Source organism: Perca flavescens, chromosome 16 (assembly GCF_004354835.1).
Source record: "Perca flavescens isolate YP-PL-M2 chromosome 16, PFLA_1.0, whole genome shotgun sequence".
Taxonomy (NCBI): Eukaryota; Metazoa; Chordata; class Actinopteri; order Perciformes; family Percidae; genus Perca; species Perca flavescens.
This window is the reverse complement of record NC_041346.1, coordinates 3664679-3681608: the sequence shown is the minus strand read 5'-3', so window position 1 is coordinate 3681608 and position 16930 is coordinate 3664679. Positions and strand designations below refer to the sequence as shown.

The 16930-nt window shown below is 45.5% G+C and overlaps 2 protein-coding genes across 2 annotated transcripts; both read left to right on the top strand.

Annotated features, from left to right (window-relative positions):
* The first annotated feature begins 720 nt into the window (after positions 1-720).
* Positions 721-4353, top strand: LOC114571095 (putative nuclease HARBI1). Its single transcript, XM_028601888.1, has 4 exons — positions 721-918; positions 1024-1136; positions 1218-1296; positions 1398-4353. Exons 1-4 carry the CDS (start codon positions 804-806, stop codon positions 1592-1594), a joined length of 504 nt encoding a protein of 167 aa, XP_028457689.1. The 5' UTR covers positions 721-803; the 3' UTR covers positions 1595-4353.
* An 8023-nt stretch (positions 4354-12376) lies between these two features.
* On the top strand, positions 12377-15992 carry LOC114570884 (cartilage intermediate layer protein 1). The gene is made up of 9 exons (XM_028601487.1): positions 12377-12486; positions 12812-12900; positions 13141-13180; positions 13298-13331; positions 13452-13505; positions 13630-13801; positions 14118-14224; positions 15232-15403; positions 15828-15992. Exons 3-9 carry the CDS (start codon positions 13169-13171, stop codon positions 15919-15921), a joined length of 645 nt encoding a protein of 214 aa, XP_028457288.1. The 5' UTR covers positions 12377-12486; positions 12812-12900; positions 13141-13168; the 3' UTR covers positions 15922-15992.
* The last annotated feature ends 938 nt before the right edge of the window (positions 15993-16930 follow it).

The window sequence follows — 16930 nt, the reverse complement described above, 5'->3', positions numbered from 1 at the left end:
TATCACTTATTCTGGATTTATATATTCTGCTTTTGTGAAACAGGCCCCAGGTCATTGTACTGTGCCGCATGTTTCTGGAGGCTACGCTGTTGTTCGCTGTGTTTCTGTTTTTAAATTTTGTGTTAGTCTACCTGTGTTTGCCTCAGTATTCCTGTTCTCTGCTATTCCTGATTTTTTTTTGGGGGGGATTCTGCCTGCTCCTGTTTTTGTATTTTGCCTGCTTCTTCCAGGGGTCCGTTCCAGAAAGCAGTTTTAGTGAAAACCTGAGATGAGGGAAACTCTGGGTTTTCCGTTTCAGAAAGAGCGGTAACTTCACCTCAGAGTCAGTTACTATGGTAACTAAGCCTGTGAACCTCGGGAGCAGGTTTTCTTCAAGAAACCTTGAGTTTCTCTCAGTCGAGTCTCTCAGTCTTCTCATTCATTCATTCAGTCTGGATCAGGAGCATTTTTGCGCAGTTTTGTCATCTGCGTGAATAAAGTTTTATTCAAAAACATGGCATGTCCTTTTTGTCGGCGATCCCATTGATGAAGAAGCTGTATTACTAAGCAGGGAGTTAAACATTTGTCGGGAGAGGATACTGAGGCCCCGACTAGATGTATTTTCACTTCCAGATATCTATTTGAGCAGTATCGTTTTTCTTCCCAGTCTATCAGATATGTGCATAACCTTATCCGTCCTCCTATCACTAACGTCACCCATCGTGGACATGCTCTTACATCCCAGCAGATTCTTTGTGTTGCATTAAGTTTTTTGCAAACGGCAGTTTTCTTTACAACATTGGTGATCTTGGTAGAGCCACGGTATGCAGAGCCGTCAGAAAAGTGTGCCTCGCTCTGAAACGTTTTTAAACGTGTTCGTAGTGTTCCTTGGACACAAACCAGTGAGAGCCATTAAAGAAGAGTTCCACACGATTGCAGGTGAATAATGTAAAACCCTTACAGTGACAAATTATTAATTATAATTTGGATAATGACATGGTGCTGCAAGATCAGAATGGTATAAGTAATTTGAATTTCTTTTAGGATTTCCCAATGTGATTGGCTGCATTGATGGCACACACATTCCAATCACTGCTCCTTCAGAAAATGAAGCTGACTATGTGAATAGGAAGTCCATTCACAGCATTAATGTGCAGGTAAATTGACCCCTGTCACAAAATGTAACAAACTGCATCACAATACTGCAAGTAACATCTGTCATTCTCTGCACTGTCAAGATCATATGTGATGCTGCATATCTAATAACCAACGTGGAGGCCAAATGGCCTGGGTCTGTCCATGACTCCCGGATATACGGTGAGTCTGCCCTGAGCAACAGACTGGAACGTGGTAAGCAACCTATTATTCACCTGTCTCCCTCCTTAAACGCACTCAAATGTATACACTATGAATTACAGGAGAGTTTGAAGGCCTTCTGCTGGGTGACAGGGGTTACCCATGCCAGCCCACTTTGATCACCCCTTACCCTGACCCGGAGCCAGGCCCCCAACGCAACTTCAATGTGGCCCACTGCAGGACTAGAGCCCGGGTGGAGATGACCGTAGGCCTGCTGAAAGCTCGTTTCCAGTGCCTACACACTCAGGGTAACCCCTGAGAGGGCCTGTGACATTATTGTGGCATGTGTTGTTCTCCATAATATTGCCACAATTATAGGAGAGCACCGCCCTGCCCTACATGTAGAGGACCCTGATGAGGACCCCATCCACCCTGCAGATTCCCAGGATGGAAGAGCGGTCAGAGACATCATATGCAGAAATTACTTCTACTAAAACATTTTATTTTGTCTTCTTAATTTCCTAAAAACACAAAAGCAACAGTTAGGTTTTTATTATATTGTTCCAATAACTAACACAAGTCACCTGTGACCATGCACCCACCTCTAACTTGTGTTTGAGGATTTTGATTTCCAGATCCATCTTTTGATTCTGGCGGTCTAACAATACCATTTCAAGGTCTTTTTTCTGCATTTGTTTTATCAGATGCATCTTATACAGGTCCTTCACAGGTAACTGGGAATACATAAAATCATGACATTAAAAAAGAAATCATACAGTTGAACATTATTTCCACAGAAAGAACCTCTGGCAGTTGCTGCTCATCTCACTGTGTTCATCTGTGCTGTGGAAGTGGATGGAACCTCCTCCTGTTGCCCAGCCATGTTCTGTTAAAAAATAGAATATCCAGTCACACGTGATACTGGGTTAACCCTTGTGTGGTCCTTCGTGTCACTTGTTTAGTTTATTTTCTTTCTTTTTCAAAGGGTTTTTATTCCAAACAGATTCAAGATTCATTTAATTTCATTTAATTTCAGTTCATTTTACACATTTCAGTTCATTTCACACATTTCAAAGGCAACTTTCTCGTCGTCGCGTTGTGCTCCGGGTCTGTTGGGACCCTCGTGTATCATTTCACGTCAACTGTGTGTGCCAGGGTGTGTGTGGGCCGGGTGCGTAACATCATCTCACATCTCACACAGCACATGAGTATCCAAAAGGGTTTTTATTCAAAATAGATTCAAGGTTCATTTCATTTCATTTCATTTCACATATTTCAAAGGCAACTTTCTCGTCGTCTTCGTCATCGTTTGGTGTCAGGCCGCAGGCAATTTCTAGCGCGACTCCCAACACACGTGTGTTTGGTTTGCAGCTCGCCGGGTTTTGTCGCAGCGCAAAAGGTCAATAAGAGTGAAGAGACGAAATGAGAACAAGAAGAAGATAAAAATGAACAAGGATAACAAAAAGAAAAAGAAAATCTTTAAAAACATCCGTGTGCGCATAGGCACGCACACACAAAAAACTATGAGGTAGACAAAAAGAAACGGCGCAAAACAAAGCTAAAACCCACACAAGACCACGGTGCCACGGTGAAAAGAGCAAACAAAGTGGCCTACACAACACGACATACACACACGCTCCACAGGCAGCAAACTACGTACATGCGCGCCTCAGAGGGTCAGTCTGGCAACTCTCTGATGGGCTCCGATCTATTTATTGCGTGCAGAGGGAATTTGAAGGACAACCGTTTAGACTGCACTCCCACCTCGAAAGGGAACCAGCTGCTCGTCCACGGTCACGTCCGGGCCCGGGTTGTAGAGGAGAGGCAGCCGCCGCGCCCACTCGTCCCATACGTCTCGTATGGGCGCCAGTTTGTCCGAGGCTCGTCTGGCGGCTCTCGTCTCGCGGCCGTCGAATCGCAGCACTCCCGAGAACGTGTGGAACCGCTTGATTGGCATCGTGGCGCGGAAAATGGCCCTGCCGTTCTCCTCGTGCCACAGGCTCTCCAAGGCCTCGTTTCGGGACCTGTACACGCCGGCGAGGATCAGCAGCCCCATGTATCCGCACAGGTCCGTGGCGTCCATCGATTTCCAGTCGTTGCCGAATTTCCTTAGGCCCTCGAGGTTCGTGGCGGCCAGCACAATGTCTATTATTCGCGGTGTGACAAACCGGTCAAACACCGAGAGTATGTCGTGGACGCGCGTGGCAGCGTACTCTGTGGGACCCGGGCTCTGTGGAGGAGTAGCGCGTGTGTGTTGTCTTCTCCGTCGTCTTCTTGTTCTTTGGTGCCGCGGCCATGAGTTTGACGGCTACGGGGATGATACGTGTCCGAGGACCATTAGATTTCGCCATTTCTCGACACAAACGTTTCCCTCTCCTCGTCCTCCTCGTCTTCTTCTCCCATTTCTTGTCCACCCTCTTGTTCTGCGTTGACTCCTTGTTCTTCTCGGTCGTCTTGGTCGTCGTCATCGTCTTCTCCTTCGCCGTTGTCGTCGCTGCAGCCTTTTTCGGACTTGCATTCGTCTTCCTCGTCAGAGTTGCTGTTGTGGTGGTGGGCGTCTTCTTCGTCTTCATCTTCTTCTTCTTCGTCGTCTTCTTCGTCGTATTCTTCGTCGTCTTGTTCTTCTTGTTCTTGTTCTTCTCTTTCATCTCCTTCCTCTTCTGGGACATTGCATCTTGCAATGCAGAAACCCTGACGCAGGTTGAAATCTAGAGTCATACGACGGGCCATGCTGAACCAAGTACAAAACGTACAAAAGTCCAAAAGCAGAAGCAAGATGAAAAACAACAAGACAAATGTGTACAGAGAATGTGTGTGTGTGTGTGTGTGTGTGTGTGTGTGTGTGTGTGTGTGTCTGTGTGTATAATAAAAGTGTATTAGTAGGACAAGGTCAAGCCTTGGATGTTGAATACTGGCCAGGGTCCCAGAGCCCCGAAGGGTCAGGGCCACGGTAGTGGAGAAATTCCATTGAATAACGTATGGGTCCGAGAGACCCAAAGGCCAGAGCTGAGGCAGTAGAGAATTATCATTGAATAACGTATGGGTCCCCAAGACCCGAAGGCCAGAGCTGCGGCACTACAGAAATACCATTGAATAACGTATGGGTCCGAGAGACCCGAAGGCCAGAGCTGCGGTAGTAGAGAAAAACCATGGAATAACGTATGGGTCCGTGAGACCCGAAGGGCCAGAGCTGCGGCAGTAGAGAAATACCATTGGATACGGGACGGGTCCCTGAGACCCGAAGGCCGAGGCCGCGGTAGTATAGGAATACGATTGAATAATGTATGGGTCTCGGGGACCCGAAGGCCAGAGCCGCGGTAGTGGAGAAATACCATTGAATACTGGCCAGGGTCCTAGAGACCCGAAGGGCCAGAGCTACGGCGGTAGAGACATACGATTGAATATGTGACGGGTCCCAGAGACCCGAAGGCTGAGGCCGCGGTGGTAGAGAAATACGATTGAATACGGGACGGGTCCCAGAGTCCCGAAGGCCAATGCAAAAAGTCAAATAAACTGAACGGGTCCCCGTGACCCGACAGACAACACAAGGGTTAAAGCCTGTCCACAATGGTGGATGTTAGTGATATGAGGACTGATAAGGTATCTACATATCTAATGGACTGTGAAAAAAATACCTCTCAAATCGGTTATGTGGGAAATGAAAATACATCTAGTCGGGACTCGATATCATCTCCCGACGTAAACTCTCTGTAAAGTAATACAGCTTTTTCATCAACAGGATCGTCGACAAAAGGACATGACATGTTTGAGAAAAACAAGTTTTATAATCTGCCATAAACCAATACGTTTTTTTATTCATGCAGATTACAAACTGCATTAAAACGCGCCTGATACAGACTGAATGAATGAATGAGGAAATGAGTGAGAAGAAACATGAGAGGTTGGGAGGAGACTCGAGGTTTCCTGAAGAAAACCTCAGACAGTTACCATAGTAACTGATTATGAGGTTAAGTTACCTCTCTTTCTGAAATGGAAAACCAAGAGTTTCCCTCATCCCAGGGTTAACAAACTCAGAGTTTTCACAAACCTGCTCTCTGAAACGGACCTCTGAGAGTATAAGGCATGCTTTCAGAAAATGTGTGTAAACAGGCTTTTTAGAACAAAAACGCCACTTTAAAAAAATCCAACACCCAGCAGTTTAATTTTCTTAGCCTCCCCTTTCAAATGCAACATTCAAATTTCTAGACAAAGAGTTATATCATGAGAAAAAGATGACTAAATAGCCGTTCAGATGGATTTATCGCTTACAGTTTTTGCCCATTGCATACACACTAAAAACTAATGCTTAGACCAAAGCTTTAATACCTAAACTTCTTGTAGCATACCTCAAACACAGTGTAACCATAGCTTAAGCACATTGTCAACAATTCTACAACACTACACACGTTTTCTTACATTAGACACTTTGTTCAAAAACCAAATCTCCTGTTGTCATTGGGAAAACATTCTGTTCAAAATGCTAAACTCATTTGGCAATTGTAGGCACTTACATACACACCTGAAAATACTTGCACAGAAAACAGAACACCAATCGGTCTGAGCTTTAGCACTACAAATAAGCCTCAGGTAAGCCATTTTGAGAACTTTGCAAGCATGGAGGCAATGAGAGTCAGTCAGAGTAAGAGGAGGACAAAGAGAGAGAGGAGTCGGACGTGGAAGAGACATCGCCTGTGATGTTGACGAGGTCTTGTGGCCATATCCGAACAGAAAGCGGGATCCATGAGCCCCCCCACCCAGCCCCCCACCACACACACACAACACAAGTTTATGTTTTTTTCCCAATAGTAATTTATCCAGTAATTGTTTTGTTTTTTATTTTAACTTTTTTTAGTTGCTAAATTTGATGATTTGTGATTTTATTTTTCTTAATTTCTGTAAGAATGCTTGTTTTTTTTTATAAAAACTCGTTTGATTACTGCAGAAATTCTACTTTTGAGTTTTACAGTCTGAGAAAATGACAATAAGAATAGAAACCCAAAGACTGCAGTGTTTTATATAAAGCCCATTAGTGTGTTGCTGGTTATATGAAATAGTAATTCAAATGGTGTTTGTGTGTATGATTTTGTTGCAAGAATTTCATTTTGTCAAGTTTTGATTTTGGCATTTATGTGAGTTGTTAATCCCCAACTGCTTTGTCTGATTGGCTTGTGTGTAGAATTTTGACATAATGAGCCAAATTCTGCAAAAAGTGTGTAAGCAATAGGTAAAAACTGTAACTAGCTACTGCAAAGTCTCCGAAAAGTCATTGTCTCCAGGCCAAATTAAGTGTTTCTGTCGCAGGCGACGGCGCTGACCTCAGAAGAAGTATTAAGTAGTATTAGGCACTAATGCAGAGATACATTGCACAAATAAAAAAAACATAAATTCAAACTATGTCTATTGTGTATCGTGTAGCTACATACACGCATTCCCTTTAATTTGCATGTGTCTGTGTGAAAAACGTATCTAAAGGTATAAAATGAAGACTGGGGGAGATGCACACCTTATATCCAAATATGAGAAAGCCTGACCGGAGTAGTCAACCAAGTAGGAGGCAGACTCGAGAAACTGTGTCCATTTCATCCCCAGTGTGGTTTATTGACAGATGTAACCAAAAGCAATGTACAAAAATCAAAAGAACAAATAAACTAAATAACTTGGCCTTAACTCATCTCATAACAACGGAAAATTAGATCAACTTTGGCAAAACAAAAAGTGCACACAGATACACCCTCAAGCCATCTTAACCCCCGAGTTGCTCGAGGCCAACTGCTTAAATAGGCCTTCTCATCATCTACAGGTAAGTATGAAATAATTTCCCCACCACCGCTAAGTAGTAAACAGTCTGACATTCTAATCATAAGTTTAGAAACACATTTATCTTTGTCTCTTTAGGACTTAACCATTTCATGTAAACAATCAGAAAGCAAAACAAATAAATTACAAAACATACTTTCCGTGCGTTCATGGACATCGGAAAAACATTTTTTCCAGTGAAAACGGCCCTCATTTATCAACCTAACGTAGAAACCAGCGCAGATATGAGCGCAGAAATCATCTTACGACAGGCTTCACGTGGGATTCATGAAAAGTTGGTATCACACCAATCCGAGCGTAAGAATGGTCGTACATTGATAAATGCGGCGGCTGGAAACGCTCGTCATTTAAATATCACGCCCCAATATATTCTGGGTTTTGAGGCCTCGCCCCTACAATTTACGACATGGCTGATATCTCCGGTTCATTTGCACTAACGTGTGTACTATTTGGCAGCCTGAAAACTGGTATTAAAGGCTGTAGAAAGAATGCGGGATGAAAAGAGATCACTGATGCGGTCAACAGTGTTGCCGTAGTAAATCGGACTCCAGCTGAAGTTTAGCCTATTTAATTTATACATCCTTGACACATTTTCTATAGTCCTAATAGTAATATACAGGCTTCTACTGCAATCTATTAGGCCTACATGTAGGTGTACCTATAATTAAATAAACACACGGTAGCGGAGTTTATGCAGTGTCTTTTATTTTACTCGTGTTCGTCGGAACGAGGCAACAGCTGAGGGAGAGCGCGTGTCCTCCGCCCCCCCCCGTGCTGGACCCTGTCTCCTGACAGCAGAGGGGCTGGAAAAACAAGCCAAAATAACTTGGTCAATGGCAGAAATAAATCATTCACTTGAAAGAGAAACAAAAACCTGAAGAATAAATAAAAAGGTTGTGCATCGTCATGTTTCCTGTATTGAATATCATTGCCAAACATAAGGCCAAACATAGGCTACCTTTTAAAAGTGAGGAATAATATCCTGTCTCCTTGGTATAGCCCTCAGTTGATGGCTGTTCTGGACACTTCTCTCTGGGCATCGGGTCATCTGGCTCCATCGCTACATTTATGGCACCGTGTTTTCCTGTGCGATGTTGTGCAGAACCCCACGGGCTAAAACAATGTTGCAGACCGGCGCATTGAGGTCTTCTAAAAGAGCCAGATCTGCCATTGCTGATAAGTGATCAACTGATGACTTCTCCTTCTCCTGTTAAACTGATTATATGCTGCACCGCAAGTCCACACTGACTCGAAAACTTGCGTACACGAGTTCAGACCAGACGTGAGATTTGATCGCAGCCTACGCTCACGTCCAAATTGATAAATGCCGAGCTTTGCGTAGGAATCGGCGTACGCCCGTCGTACGCCTGTTTTAGGTCGTACGCACGTTTCATAAATGAGGGCCAAGGTCACCATTCAGGTCACTTCCTGTGGGAATCAGAGGTGGGAAACTCGGGCTAGATTTTGCTAACAGAGTTTCCCAGTTGGTGACGCGTTGTTGACAACTGACGTTTGATGTAGGCGACTTTGGTTCACTGAAAATATTTCAATGACAATAAACTGTTTATTGTGGACAAACGCCTCTGCCAAGATACATACATATACTTAACATTCCATCCATCCATTCCATTCCATCCATCTTCGTCCGCTTATCCGGTGTCGGGTCGCGGGGGGAGCAGCTCCAGCAGGGGACCCCAAACTTCCCTTTCCCGAGCAACATTAACCAGCTCCGACTGGGGGATCCCGAGGCGTTCCCAGGCCAGGTTGGAGATATAATCCCTCCACCTAGTCCTGGGTCTTCCCCGAGGCCTCCTCCCAGCTGGACGTGCCTGGAACACCTCCCTAGGGAGGCGCCCAGGGGGCATCCTTACCAGATGCCCGAACCACCTCAACTGGCTCCTTTCGACGCAAAGGAGCAGCGGCTCTACTCCGAGCTCCTCACGGATGACTGAGCTTCTCACCCTATCTCTAAGGGAGACGCCAGCCACCCTCCTGAGGAAACCCATTTCGGCCGCTTGTACCCTGGATCTCGTTCTTTCGGTCATGACCCAGCCTTCATGACCATAGGTGAGGGTAGGAACGAAAACTGACCGGTAGATCGAGAGCTTTGCCTTCTGGCTCAGCTCTCTTTTTCGTCCTGGCAACGGTGCGATAGATTGAATGCAATACCGCACCCGCTGCGCCCGATTCTCCGACCAATCTCCCGCTCCATTGTCCCTCACTCGCGAACAAAACCCCAAGGTACTTGAACTCCTTCACTTGGGGTAAGGACTCATTCCCTACCTGGAGAAGGCATTCCATCGGTTTCCTGCTGAGAACCATGGCCTCCGATTTAGAGGTGCTGATCCTCATCCCAACCGCTTCACACTCGGTTGCGAACCGATCCAGTGAGTGCTGAAGGTCGCAGGCCGATGATGCCATCAGGACCACATCATCTGCAAAGAGCAGCGATGAGATCCCCAGCCCACCAAACTGCAACCCCTCCCCACCCCGACTACGCCTCGATATCCTGTCCATAAATATTACAAACAGGATTGGTGACAAAGCGCAGCCCTGGCGGAGGCCAACCCTCACCTGAAACGAGTCCGACTTACTACCGAGAACCCGGACACAGCTCTCACTTTGGTCATACAGAGATTGGATGGCCCTGAGTAGAGACCCCTCACCCCATACTCCCGCAGCACCTCCCACAGTATCTCCCGGGGGACCCGGTCATACGCCTTCTCCAAATCCACAAAACACATGTAGACCGGTTGGGCATACTCCCAGGCTCCCTCCAGGATCCTTGCGAGTGAAGAGCTGGTCCGTTGTTCCACGACCAGGACGGAATCCGCATTGTTCCTCCTCAACCCGAGGTTCGACTATCGGCCGAACCCTCCTTTCCAGCACCTTGGAGTAGACTTTACCAGGGAGGCTGAGAAGTGTGATACCCCTATAATTGGCACACACCCTCTGGTCCCCCTTTTAAAAAGAGGAACCACCACCCCAGTCTGCCACTCCTTTGGCACCGTCCCAGACTTCCACGCAATGTTGAAGAGGCGTGTCAACCAGGACAGCCCCTCCACACCCAGAGCCTTGAGCATTTCTGGACGGATCTCATCAATCCCGGGGCTTTGCCACTGTGTAGTTGTTTGACTACATCAGTGACTTCCGCCTGGGAAATCGACGACAATCCCCGTTATCCTCCAGCTCTGCCTCTAACATAGAGGGCGATTAGTCGGATTCAGGAGTTCCTCAAAGTGCTCCTTCCACCGCCCTATTACCTCCTCAGTGGAGGTCAACAGTGTCCCATCCTTACTGTACACAGCTTGGATGGTTCCCCCCCCCTCCTGAGGTGGCGAACAGTTTTCCAGAAACACTTTGGTGCCGACCGAAAGTCCTTCTCCATGTCTTCTCCAAACTTCTCCCACACCCGCTGCTTTGCCTCTTTCACGGCAGAGGCTGCAGCCCTTCGGGCCCCTCGGTACCCTGCAACCGCCTCCGGAGTCCTCCGAGATAACATATCCCGGAAGGACTCCTTCTTCAGTCGGACGGCTTCCCTGACCACTGGTGTCCACCACGGTGTTCGTGGGTTACCGCCCCTTGAGGCACCTAAGATCCTAAGACCACAGCTCCTCGCCGCAGCTTCAGCAATGGAAACTTTGAACATTGTCCACTCGGGTTCAATGCCCCCAGCCTCCACAGGGATGCACGAAAAGCTCCGCCCGGAGGTGTGAGTTGAAAGTCTGTCGGACAGGGGCCTCCTCCAGACGTTCCCAATTTACCCCACTACACGTTTGGGCTTACCAGGTCTGTCCAGAGTCTTCCCCACCCCTGACCCAACTCACCACCAGATGGTGATCGGTTGACAGCTCTGCCCCTCTCTTCACCCAGTGTCCAAAACATACGGCCTCAGATCAGATGAAACGATTATGAAATCGATCATTGACCTTCGGCCTAGGGTGCTCTGGTACCAGGTACACTTATGAGCATCCCTATGTTCGAACATGGTGTTCGTTATAGACAATCCATGACTAGCACAGAAGTCCAACAACAAACAACCACTCTGGTTTAGATCAGGGAGGCCGTTCCTCCCAATCACGCCTCTCCAGGTGTCTCCATCATTGCCCACGTGTGCGTTGAAGTCCCCCAGCAGAACAATGGGTCCCCCACTGGAGCCCCATGCAGGACTCCAGTCAAGGTCTCCAAGAAGGCCGAATACTCCGAACTCCTGTTTGGTGCATATGCACAAACAACAGTCAGAGTTTTCCCCCCACAACCCGCAGGCGTAGGGAGGCGACCCTCTCGTCCACCGGGGTAAACTCCAACACAGCGGCGCTCAGCCGGGGGCTTGTGAGTATCCCCACACCCGCCCGGCGCCTCACACCCTGGGCAACTCCGGAGAAGAAAAGAGTCCAACCCCTATCCAGGAGTATGGTTCCAGAACCGAGACTGTGCGTAGAGGTAAGCCCCACCAGATCTAACCGGTAGCGCTCCACCTCCCGCACCAGTTCCGGCTCCTTCCCCACAGAGAGGTGACGTTCCACGTCCCCAGAGCCAGCGTCTGCCGCCCGGGTCTGGTCCGTCGAGGCCCCTGACCTTCACTGCCACCCATGTGGCATCGCACCCGACCCCAACGGTTCCTCCCACAGGTGGTGGGCCCATGGGCTGGAGAGATGGGAGCCACGTAGCTTGTTCGGGCTGTGCCCGGCCGGGCTCCGTGGCAAATGCCACCAGGCGCTCGCCCGACGAGCCCGCCCGTCTGGGCCTGGCTCCAGGCGGGGCCCCGGGCTTCCTCCGGGCAGGGTCACTCCATCTCTACCTTGCTTCTTCATTGGGGTTTTTGAACCATTCTTTGTCTGGCCCCTCACCTGAGACCACTTTGCCTTGGGAGACCCTACCAGGAGCACAAAGCTCCAGACAACACAGCCCTCAGGTTCACAGAGACACACAAACCTCTCCACCGAGATAAGGTGATGGTTCACGGAGAAGCATATACTTAACATGTTTCAAATTATTCATAAATAGGCCTATGTATAAATTGTATAGGCCTATGTATTTGTTGTCCTGCAGATAACACAAACAAACACCTGTCTATGTGCTGTTTGTATGCTCGCATAAGAAAAACAGCAGAAAATCTTTTGTTATTGTGGCCTCCGTGTTTTCACACACCTGATGCTCTCGGCTACGGCGAACAGTTGGTGGCAGTCATGCAACAAGTTGTTATGCCAAACGGCAATATAACAAAAGAAGAAGAACATCCCGACCATGTGAACGCTGGCAGTTGGAAAAACAACATAATCATGGGGGCGGTCCCTGTTATTCCCAGGTGGCACCGATGACATCACATCCAGTATAAATAGAGGAAGTGAATCAGTATTTCCTCCTTTCCTTTTGTCTGGAGCACATGGTGTGGTAAGTAAACAGAATAACTAATAGACATTTACCAATACACTAACTTAACACTACTGTTTTGTTTTAACCCAAAAATTACTCTAACTAATAATATAATGCTAAAACCAAACAAATCTGGGACAGTCAATGTCCGTAAGAAGTGGCATGACCTCAGCTGCTTCATCACAAGAAACATTGTTTTTCAACCATTTTGAATGTGAGAAATATTGTGCCGACATATCTGGTTTAGTTTTTCGAATGGGGCATAGTTTCCTTTGGGTGGTGCCTGTTTCGGTGTTGTGACTGTGACCGCCTGTGTCTTTATCTTCACAAACCGTATTTAAAGGGACAGGAGACGGGCTCAATACGCCACACAGAAGTTCACACAACTGTTCAACTGAGAACTCCCGTGGGTGTCTCTCTATTTTTCCAGAGGTAACCTAATGTCTCCTCTGAGCTTAATATTTTGAATGTAATTTCAGGGATATTTATTTAACAATGTATGGTATTATAAACTAATTTGGTATAGTTTTTTTTTATATGAAGATTTATTTAAAATTGAGATGTGTTTAAATATTATACATGCACTTCAATGCATGTTTATATCACTTCATGCAACTCTTGAACTTACTTTGGTAATGCACATGTATTCCTAAATGCGAACATCTCCTACAGGTTTAAAGATCCCTCTTTATCTGCAATCATGATCCAATTGGTAATGTATCACTTTATTATATATATATATTTTTTTTTTCTCTGTGGATATACATGTTCTTTATAAGCACTGTGCCATAGTCTGTGATTGTAACTTATTTTCTTTTGTCTATAATAGCTGAGCGTAGCCATTGTTGCAGGATTATTCTTTGGTAGGTTCAACTCAATAACCGTAATCCAGTGTCACGATCACATTTACAATTTTGACTCTATAATCACAAATGTACTCAGTCACAATAGTCAAAAGCTTTTCTGATTACCTTTTTTACCAGAAAGCAACCAGCAGACAGCCAGAGTGTCTGACTTAGTTTTACTCCCTAAACCAGGTTAGAAATTCTTTTCACTGGCAATTCTCACATTTAAAGTACAGACTTAACCAGTCAGTGGTTCACTTTGTATAGAAAAGTTGTCTTGTTGCTAATTTATCTCAACTTAAATGCCTTGGTCCAGGATGCTGGACAGGCTGGTTTGACAGAGATGACCCCTCTGGAACTGGAGACTGGGAAACCCTCTCTGATCTTCGCAACGCGTACCCAAGAAAGATCTGCTCTACACCATTAGCTATTGAGGCGAGAACTCTTTCTGGACTCACTGCGGCTGCAGCAGGTGATGTGATTTATGTGTAAGTACTGAAAGTGTGAATAATTTGACTGGGTTTCATGCAAAGATTCATATTGTATTCTACTAATTTGCATTGATATTGCTACTACATGTTTGATTACCTGTTGAGTTCAAGCTAATTTTTATTGCTAACATGCTCACAATGACAGTGCTATCAGTGCCCATCCTCTAGGCACCAAGAGTGTCCATTAATGGTGATCCAGCCAATCATTATGAAGATGATAAAGTCTGGACCAAATGACCAACAGAAAGATTGACAGACTGACATTTTCTTTCTTAAAGCCATGCCACTAGCATACTACGGTTTCTTTTTTCAGAAGTGACACCACTAGAGGATTTGTCTGCAGGAACCAGGACCAATCCAGGCGTAAGAGGTGTAATGATTATCGTGTTCGTTTCAGCTGCCCTCCCTCTTTCTGTAAAGGTATGTCTGAACACATTCATGTGCAGTGTTAAGCTTGATTTAGGGTTCTGCGTTCAACTCAAGCCATAGGTCCGCACATTGTTTTGTGTAGCTACGTACTCTACGCCGTAGCCTGGCGAGTGCCTCCCCTGAAATGTAACAGTGTGTCGTGGCACCGCAGACGGCAACTACTGTGAATTGTCCACTTGGCTGTGGCTTGGTAGAGTCGCATTTTCCTCTACTTGTATTCGGGTTCTTCCTCTCCATGAAAGTCATGAAATGGAGAGGGTTAACTTTTCCTGAGTCAGTACATCCTCCAAAGCTAATCTGTCACTCTCGGCTTTGCTATTCTCAGGTCCCATGACATGGTGCTCTTTGGATGCTTTTATATATAGACCTTAGTGGTCCCCTAATACTGTATCTGAAGTCTCTTTCCCAAAATTCACTCTTGGTGTAGAATTACAGCCACTAGAGCCAGTCCCACAATGAGCTTTCCTTAGTGTGCCATTTCTGTCTGTAGCTATTGAGGGGGGCGGCGTCAAGGTGGGGGTGTGGCCTTGGCCAACTGCCACTTTGGTTGTTTGAAAGCCATGTTCTCACTCTTTCTCATGGGTGAGAAAGGGGAGGTAACCTTGCTCCTTATGAGCTCATAAGGAGCAAGATTCCAGATCGGCCCATCTGAGCTTTCATTTTCTGAAAGGCAGAGCAGGAAACCCAGGGCTCTGTTTACACCGGTTACCATTTCTGGCGACTGGGGGACCATAGGCAGGCAGGGGAACACAGATTAATGTTAAAAGACCTCAAAGTGAAATTTTCATGCTATGGGACCTTTTATAAAAAGGGCACGAGAACAACACAGACATACTGGCACACAAGTAGAAATCCTCACAACGGCAAGGCCACTTAAGAAGGCTACATCGTAGGCTATACGTACTTCCCCTTTTACATTATTTATGTGCCAAAGTATTTATTTAGAATGGTGTTTTGGCTCTGCAGTTTCCCTCCAGCAAATCTCTTGTTCCTTGCAGTGTGCTGGACCCAGTGGTATAACCGGGATGCTCCCAGTGGAACAGGGGACTGGGAGAGTTTGACTAACCTGAGGACAGAAAACCCAGGACAAATCTGTGACAGCCCACTGTCCATTGAGGCTGTTACCACTGACACATTGACCCCAGCCATCTCCACAGGGCAGACTGTTATGTAAGTAGCTTTATAGGAAAATAATTTTGAAACGTTAAATGTACAATCTACTACAAACACCCCAACAATAGATCAATACTTCTCAACCTTTCCCAAAGATTCCAAATCATTAAAATGTAGCGGCGCTTTATTAGCTTTTAATGATGAAACCGGAATAACCCAATTTCTTGGTATTCATAGTTTCTTTTCATTGGATATCTGCATCATTTAACATTTGAAAAGAAGTTACAACTGACATCAAACTGACAAATGGGGGAGAATTGAGTTTAATTGTTTGACTTTAATAAACTAGAGCATGTTTTTATCAGTTAACCAATAATTATGGTTTTCATCATGTACCCGGTTAAGTTCTTGTTTGCTTTCAATGGTCTCCTTGCTCTAAATATCATCACTGATCCATTAACTGTGTGCAATCATTTTTCAGTTACGATCAAAATGAGGGATTGGTTTGCCGCAATACGGACCAGGAATCTGGCTTGTGCCTTGACTACAAAGTTCGGTTTGGGTGCCCATGCTAAGTCCTGACTCCACAGCAAACACTGCAAAGGAGAAGACTCATCATTTAATAAAATTTCTCAATTTTCTCAGATTTTTGTTCTTTCTTTATAACTTACAGTGTCTGATAGAAGAATCCTAATAAGCCATTTTCACAGCTGACATTTTAATGTAGGAAAGAAGTGTAACATTAATGGTGGCTCTATTCTATTAAAGTATCCCAGTGAGCCAGCATGTGTGATGCCAGGACCCTGAAGACTATGCATTTAAATGGAACTCAGACATAGATTATTGTATTACTTTTACCATATTGTAACTGTCTTTATTGATAAAAGGCTGATCATGTGCTTTATCAGTCTCTTTTCTTTCCAGTAGTTTGTGAAATCATTATCTAGTAATGTAAGAAATGAATGAATACGGTAATATGCTTGCATGGTGTTATGACTGTGCGAGCATGCAGATGTATGTTTTCAACAGATGCTGGGAACTGATTTCCTTTAGTGTCCAATCCCAACAGGATGAGCATAATGGGCAGGATTAGCCTCACAATTTACCCTTTTTAGTTGTTTCCAGTAATTATAACATTTTTGGACCTCTGGAGATTTCACCCATAGCTTACTGCTTGTTCTGCTGCCCCTAGGTTGGGTGGTTCCAGTTTGCATGACTCTTTACCTGTCAGTATGTCAATATCTTCTAGAACTGTATTTAAGTAGAGGTTAACATAAGCCACACAGAGATTCAATCAACTGAGAAGTCCTGTAGGCAAGTCTTGATTTTTTTGTAGAGAGGTAACATGTCTCTTCTGAACTTAATGTTTCTAATTTCATAGATATTTGAGTTTATATTATCAAGTGCTATTTTTGTGAATTTGTTTTAACCCTCGGAGGTCTAAGCTTGGACCAATTCTATTCTCCTTATATATGCTTCCTCTAGGCAATATTAGGAAACGCTCCATTAACTTTCACTGTTATGCGGATGACACCCAATTATACTTGTCAATCAAACCAGACGAAACCAGTCGGCTAGCTAAAT

Excerpts from the sequence above, each read along its gene's own strand:
- LOC114571095 (XM_028601888.1), top strand. The coding sequence starts at position 804 with ATGCAGAGCCGTCAGAAAAGTGTGCCTCGCTCTGAAACGTTTTTAAAC. Across the intron at positions 919-1,023 it reads AGAGTTCCACACGATTGCAG|GATTTCCCAATGTGATTGGC; the intron begins GTGAATAATGTA and ends AATTTCTTTTAG. Across the intron at positions 1,297-1,397 it reads CCATGACTCCCGGATATACG|GAGAGTTTGAAGGCCTTCTG; the intron begins GTGAGTCTGCCC and ends TATGAATTACAG.
- LOC114570884 (XM_028601487.1), top strand. Across the intron at positions 13,506-13,629 it reads AGTTTTACTCCCTAAACCAG|GATGCTGGACAGGCTGGTTT; the intron begins GTTAGAAATTCT and ends GCCTTGGTCCAG. Across the intron at positions 14,225-15,231 it reads CCCTCCCTCTTTCTGTAAAG|TGTGCTGGACCCAGTGGTAT; the intron begins GTATGTCTGAAC and ends TGTTCCTTGCAG.